We start from the raw sequence: 7260 nt of genomic DNA, 5'->3' as shown, positions 1-7260 counted from the left end.
CGACTTAGAGCGTCCGCAACCACATTCGCTTTCCCTTTGTGGTATTGTATGTCTAAATCATAATCTGTCATATACTCTTACCATCTTCGCTGACGAGAGTTCAAGTCCTTTTGGGTGAAAATGTACTTTAAGCTTTTATGATCTGTGTAAATTCTACATCTCACTCCATACAAATAATGGCGCCAAATTTTTAGTGCAAAAATGATTGCAGCTAATTCCAAATCATGGGTTGGATAGTTTACTTCGTGGGTCTTTAACTGCCTTGATGCATATGCAATCATCTTCCCATTTTGCATAAGCACGCACCCTAAACCATTCTTTGATGCATCGCTGTACACATCATACATTCCACTATCATCCGGGAGTGTAAGTACTGGTGCTGTAATTAGTTTTTGTTTCAAGAGTTGGAACGCTTCTTCACATTTATCGTCCCACTCAAACTTCTTGTCCTTCTTCATCAAGGTGGTCATAGGTTTAACAATATTGGAAAAATCCTTGACAAAACGCCTATAATACCCTGCTATACCTAAGAAACTTCGCACATCAGATACTGTCTTTGGTGTAGGCCAACTCTTAACAACTTCTATATTGGTTGCATCTACCTCTACTCCGTCTTTGGACACGTAATGTCCCAAGAAGGCTACCTTTTCCAACCAAAACTCACACTTAGAGAATTTTGCGTAGAGGTGGTTTTCTCTTAGTGTTTGCAGAATTTCCCTTAGGTGTTTAGCGTGCTCTTCCTTAATGTTTGAGTACACCAGTATGTCATCTATAAACACAACTACAAACTTATCCATAAATTGATGAAATACCCTATTCATCAAATCCATAAAGATTGTTAGAGCATTTGTCAATCAAAAAGGCTTAACTGTAAACTCGTAGTGTCCATATCTTGTCCTAAATGCGGTTTTTGGAATGTCTTCGCCGGCAATCCTCAATTGGTGATACCCAGATCTCAAGTCGATCTTTGAAAACACCGTGGCACCCTTTAGTTGGTCAAACAAATCATCGATTCTTGGTAAGGGATACTTATTATTTATGGTTACTTTATTTAGTTCCCTGTAGTCAATGCACAACCTCATACTTCCATCCTTATTTTTCACAAATAGAACTGGTGCTCCCTAAGGAGAAGCACTTGGTCTAATGTACCCTTTGTCCAATAAATCTTGTAATTTCTCCTTTAATTCACTAAATTCTGCAGGTGCCATTCGATATGGTGCCTTGGATATTGGGGATTTTCCGGGAACTAAATCTATGGTAAAGTCGATTACCCTCTTAGGTGGCATTCCAGGGATCTCCTCCGGAAATACATCCAGGAATTCGTTGACCACTGCTATATTTTCTGGATTTGCCACTTGTTCATGGTTCATATCCCTAACAATACAGATATATACTGGATGTCCCTTCTTCATGTATTTTGCTAATTTTAGCACTGATATTACCCTTAGGCACTTGGTTTTACCATTCATCCAGTAAGTCACTGATTCATTTCCGCTTGTGACCATCTTCACTTTCTGTGATCTACAACTAATCTCAGCATTATACTTACTCAGCCAGTCCATTCCCAAAATAAGATCAAAGTCACTCAGCCCAAACTCAATAAGTTCATACGGGAATATCTTTCCTTCTATTTCTAAAGGCACATTTCTAAAAGTTTTGGTACAATTCACTACCCCACCTGTCGGAATGGTTATGGGTAAATCTACTACCTCTACTATCTTTAAACAGTCTTTATGTTTTGAAACAACACCCTTAGAAACAAAAGAAAAAGTTGCACTAGAATCAAACAACACTTTAACAGGAATAGAGTTAATAGAAAAAGTACCAGTGATAACATCTTTCGTGGCATCCGCCTCATGCTTACTCAGAACATTCAGTTTCCCTGCAGTTCCACCTTTCTGTTGGCTATTCACACTGGTGGTGTTACTGTTCTTTGCCCCATTTTGTTGCACTCCCTTGTTCCCAGTAAAGTTGTTGTTGTTCCCTTGGAAATTCCTCTGGTTTCCTCCTGAATTATTATTGTTTTTTCCTGTTCCCATTGCTATTTTTTGAGAAACACTCATATTCCCTATGCCCAAGTTTATAACAAACACGACAAGAGACCAAATTACCCTCGCAATCCTTTCCAGGGTGGTTATTCTTACACCTCTTGCAATAATAAATTATCCCAATCTTGTTATTCCCCTGGCTATTGTTTATAGCCCCTCCATTGTTGTTACTGTTTCCTTGACGGTTATTACCCTAGAAGTTATTATTGTTGTGAAAGTTATTGTTATGGTGGTACTTCTTCTTCTTAAAACCATTCTGGGTTCCCTGTTGGTTTCAAGAAACTTGCCCCACTTCCTTCCTCTTCTCTCTCCCTTCTATTTCAGCTAACTCTTTCTTCTTCTTTTCTTCCAAAGCATAAAGGTGTGCGGCCCTTCCATATACTTCATCCAGGGTCTCAAATACCTGCCCACACAGCTTTAACTGCAAATTAGTAGTTAAGCCACTCTCAAACTTCCTAGCTTTTTCTTTCTCAGTAGAGACAGACCCTTCAGCAAAACGGGACAATTTAATAAACTTGGTGTAGTATTCTGTAACTGACATCCTGTCCATCCTAAGGTTTGAGAATTCCTCAGCTTTCTGCTTTTGCAAAAAGCTAGGATAAAACTTGTCTCTCACTTTCTCTTGGAATTTGGTCCAGTTGAACCCAGGTAGCGCTCTAATGGTAGTTTCGTTTTGTTACCACCAAAGGTTAGCTTCACCCCTCAGGTAGTAAGTAGCACAACTCACTTTTGAATTTTCAGGGCATCCTACAGCTCCAAATAGTTTCTCAATTTCCCTCAACCAGTTTTCCAATATAATAGGGTCAGGCTTGCCTTGATATGTTGGTGGCTTACTTTGTGCCACCGTCTTAAAGAGATCTCTTTGAGCATCCCCATTACCAGTTGAGTTTCTTGCCAATTGTTGGGCAACTGCTTCCAATTGCCTTACTACTTCATTCAAATCGTTTCCACCACTACTAGAACTTCTTCCCCCTGCCATTTTGCTTCTCCTGAATTGAGGACAAGGATTTATATTAGAAATGGCTAGGTTTAGCTCTCAAGACATACACTCATCTATTACTTAACGACCTTTAAACATTCACATTAAAATTTTAAGCTAACAATTTAGGATAGCGAGAGCTAAGAATTCCCTTAATTTGTAGCTTTACCTCAATTATTGATTGCTAACCAACCATACATTTAATAACGCATCACATAGATAAAAAAATTAATTCCCATAGACGCCCATAGCTTAGAAATGTTCGTTGGAATTAATTTGCTTGGAAAGTTGATTATTGGATTAGTGATGTGAAATGGGAGATTTGGAAAACAAATGAATTTATTTACAAAAAAAAATTTAACAAGGAAATAAATAAGGTCTTATTAATTAAAATATACTGAAATTACTAAAATAAAAAATTGTGTTCTAGAAACTTGTGTGGTCATGCCACTTATTGCTTTAAAACTGAAATAACAATAACTAAAATAAAGACTATGAATTCGTGACGAGGAAATTTATAAGATCTAATCCTTTCGAACGTTGTCCCTTTTGTCGGTGGATTGCTTGTAGCTTGAAGGATCGAAATTAGAATCATTTGACTCCTCCATTGGTTCAGGTGACTCAAGTTCAGGTTCTACTTATACAAACTCCCCTTCTTCCTCCTCATCCGATGAATTATCTATTATTATTGGAGTTGGAGGTGGATTTGGATTAGAAATCTCCATAAGTAAACTATTTCCCTCTTGTTGTTCTCCATTCTCTGCCTGACCACCCCTTAACGAAGAAGAAGAAGAAGAAGAATTTTCTGATTGTTGATTAGGAGGAGGATTGTTCCCTACTGGGTTATCGTAGTAGTAGTCAGGGTAGGGAAGGTTTAAGTGCTGACAATGAGCTTTCTCCACTCTTACGAGATATTTAGTTAAGAAAATATAATCTGGATACCACTGGCCATAATAGTCTTTGTATTTATGGTAATTCGGAACGTCTCCTAGAAGGTAAAAATCATAAAATCTGTGTATACAGCTAGGTCTGTTGACCCATTCCGTGTACATGGAACACTGACAATTTGAAGCCATGAACGGCCGACCCATTCCGCGTACATGGAACACTGACAATTTGAAGAAATATTATGTTTAAGTTTAAGTACTTAGCCAAAAGCTGGGTATACAGCTAGGTCTGTTGACCGAGCAATGTAAGTCGTACGGCCACAACAATGTAATTTTGAAAAATTAATGAAAAGTCAAACATTGTTATATTATTTCCATTTAATTTATGCTTATTTGCACGGTCATAGCCTGCACAGATATGCCGCGTGAAATTTGTGAGTAGGTTGCATGCAACACAGCAACTCAGTCGCTGAATAAAGTAAATTAAATAAAATAAAAATGGGCAATTTGACCCTGAGTCGCATGTATACGTCCGTCCCTCACTGCGGCGGACGGAAAAGGTAAGGTACCCTATGAAACCTATCTAATGGGGCAAGGGCGTACCTAGGCATTCCAGCCCAGCCAAACTTAAAAATTTTAAGTTGAGATCATACTTGAAATTTTCTGAGAGCGTCTGAACGATAGTTTCAACGGACAAACTCATATAAAGTCAATTGAACGGCCAAATAATGTGTTGATTCGGCGTACCACCTAGCACTAGTAGAAAAATAGTAATAGGCACCCCCTATTTGGCACCGGTTCAAGCCAAACCGGTGGCAAAAACCGGTCTTGAAATGGGCGGGATTTTTGGAAAAGAGAAAAGGCACCGGTTTGGCCTGAACCGGTGCCTAAAATTAATTTGGCACCGGTTTGAACCAGTGCCAATTGAACCGGTCCCAATTCAAAAAAAAAACGCGCTTAACACTCTTCTCATTCCTCTCTTTCTCTTTCATTCATAGCTTTCTCAATATACTGTTTCATTAGAGCTGGGCAAAAAAATCGTGCTTAACTCTTCTCCTTCCTCTCTTTCCCTCCACCACAGCCGTCACCTTCATCGGCGGCCACCAGAGGTTTCGAAAACCACCTTCAATCCTTCCTCTCTCTGTTTTCCCTTTCTTTCTCTTTCGAAAACCACATCCGTCACCTCTCTTTCTCTGTTTCGAAAACCACCGCCCTGAGGTTGCTCCACCACCTAGTCGTGCCACCCCCCTGGGGCTCCTCCACCATCGAGCCGCGCCACAGGCCTGAGGGTCCTTGCATCTTCTGTGACTGCTCCAAGCTGCTGCCCTAATTGTCTCCTCCACCACCTAGTCGCGCCACCCCCCTAAGGCTCCTCCACAACCGAGCCGCGCCATCCTCCATTTGTCGTGACTGCCTCTCCTCCTAGCTGCTGCCTATTTTGTCTCAAGGTTTGTTTTTAATTTTTTTTTTACATTATTTTCCAATTATATAATTATATATATTAATTTGTTTTCCATTTTGAACCATTGTTAGTAAATTAAAATTTAGGTTTGATTATAATTTTTCTCAATTTTAGGTTTGAATATAATTGGGAAATTGTGAAAATATTAGAGAATAGTAACCTTGTTACTCAATTAGTTGGATTTTATTATGTTTTAATGGTTAATTTAATGTGTTTTGGTGGATATTTTGAAATAATTATAGAAAATATATTAATCTTGATGCTTAATTATATAGGTGAAATTTGGTATTTTACTTTTAATGGTTAATTTTAAGTTGTTTTGATGGATTATTTTGAATAAGTTAGAGATTAGTTAACTTTGTTATTAAATAAGTTGAATTTAGGAATGTTTTAATGGTTAATATTAAATTGTTTTGATGGGTATATTTGAATTAATTTGAGATTAGCTAAGTAACCTTGCTTGTTAATACAGTAGATGAATTTTGGAATGGGTGAATGGTTACTTTTAAGTTGTTTTGATGGGTAATTTTGAAAAAATTAGAGATTAGTAACCTTGTTAGTTTAGCAATTGTTAGTTCAATGAATGATGTGTTTTAGCTTATAAATAAATTAGTGAATTGACATGTTATGAGAAAGAAATAGTACATACCTTATATTAAACCTAATTTTTGTATATTGTTTTTTTTTTTAACAGATTTGTGAATTGAAACACGAGTTTAATTAGCTTGAGGACTACATATTGAGCTCAAGTGGGTAGTTGCTATATTGGTATGACTTATAAACTTTACTTAGCTATATTTCTTTCTATTTATCCATTTAATAAAAGTTTATTCATGAAATTGCAACTTGTGTATTGTTTAATTGCAAATAAATACAACAATATATAGAATACTTGAATTGCATCATCATATGCCTAGATACCCGTTCAAGGCTTTCTCATTAGGAGAAAGTCTTGAATAGTCCCCGGTTGGGACTGTTCTTGAATGTGTACTCTCACTTAGGTGGTGAATGTATGTTTTCTTTTCGATTTTAAGGAACATCTTGGCTTACCATTTCCTCACTATGTTCTCTGGGTACATATGTGGGTAAATAATTATCTACATCGTGTACTTGGAGAACTAGGGGGAAATGCTGCCGGATTTTCCTTAAAATTGGAAAGTTGACATACATTCACTAGTGAGAGTAGACATTCAAGGATGGGTTAGGTTGGAGTGATAAGGACCATGCATTTTTTCACTATATGAGTGGTATATTCATGTTTTGACTTGAATTTGATTTACATAAAATATTTAGCACTTACACATTATAATTATATGGTGCTATATATGTTTAGAGACAATTTACTAAATGGCGAAGGATCGTGGTTGGATGTATGGTAGACGCGATACATTGGACTTTTGGAATGGGGTTCAAGAGTTTTGCGAGAGGGCTTTAGCTTATCAACGCAATCTGGGAGGCAAAGGCCTTTATTGTCCTTGTGTTGATTGTAATAATGTGAATGTGGTCAATAGTGTTGAAATCATTAGAGATCATGTATTATGTAGTGGGTTTAGGCAATTATACCATGTGTGGATTTGGCACGGAGAAAGTGGAGAGTACAGTGGGGATCTTGATCGGAATGATGTGCGTGTTAGAAGAAATGAGATTCATGTGGACGAGGAATACGAGAATGATGAGTATATTGTTGATAATGGTCAGGATGGAGCCGATGAAGATCAGGCGGATGAGGTCGAGGATGAACAAGTGGATGAGATGTTGCAAGTTGTTGAAGGTGAAGTGTTTGAATTATTATCTATGAATTTTGTTATATTATCTATGCTGTTTTAAAAGTCCTATTTAACTATCTTCTTTTTATATATATACTTGTGTAGGAAGACACCCGGT

At 37.5% G+C, this 7260-nt stretch overlaps 1 protein-coding gene across 1 annotated transcript; it reads right to left on the bottom strand.

Annotated features, from left to right (window-relative positions):
- Nucleotides 1-2322: 2322 nt before the first annotated feature.
- LOC110699871 lies at nucleotides 2323-3027 on the bottom strand. Its single transcript, XM_021877384.1, has 2 exons — nucleotides 2776-3027; nucleotides 2323-2625 (listed from the first exon to the last, which is right to left on the bottom strand). The coding sequence occupies exons 1-2, from the start codon at nucleotides 3025-3027 to the stop codon at nucleotides 2323-2325; spliced, it is 555 nt and encodes a 184-aa protein (XP_021733076.1).
- Between the last annotated feature and the right edge of the window lie 4233 nt (nucleotides 3028-7260).

Source organism: Chenopodium quinoa, unplaced genomic scaffold (assembly GCF_001683475.1).
Source record: "Chenopodium quinoa cultivar QQ74 unplaced genomic scaffold, ASM168347v1, whole genome shotgun sequence".
Lineage (NCBI taxonomy): Eukaryota > Viridiplantae > Streptophyta > Magnoliopsida > Caryophyllales > Amaranthaceae > Chenopodium > Chenopodium quinoa.
Note: the sequence above shows the minus strand (reverse complement) of the source record. Positions and strands in the feature narration are given on the sequence as shown.

Coding starts and splice junctions, on each gene's coding strand:
- LOC110699871 (XM_021877384.1), bottom strand. CDS start 3,027: ATGGCAGGGGGAAGAAGTTCTAGTAGTGGTGGAAACGATTTGAATGAA. Junction 2,626..2,775: donor GATGCCCTGAAAATTCAAAA/GTGAGTTGTGCT, acceptor TTGCAAAAGCAG/AAAGCTGAGGAATTCTCAAA.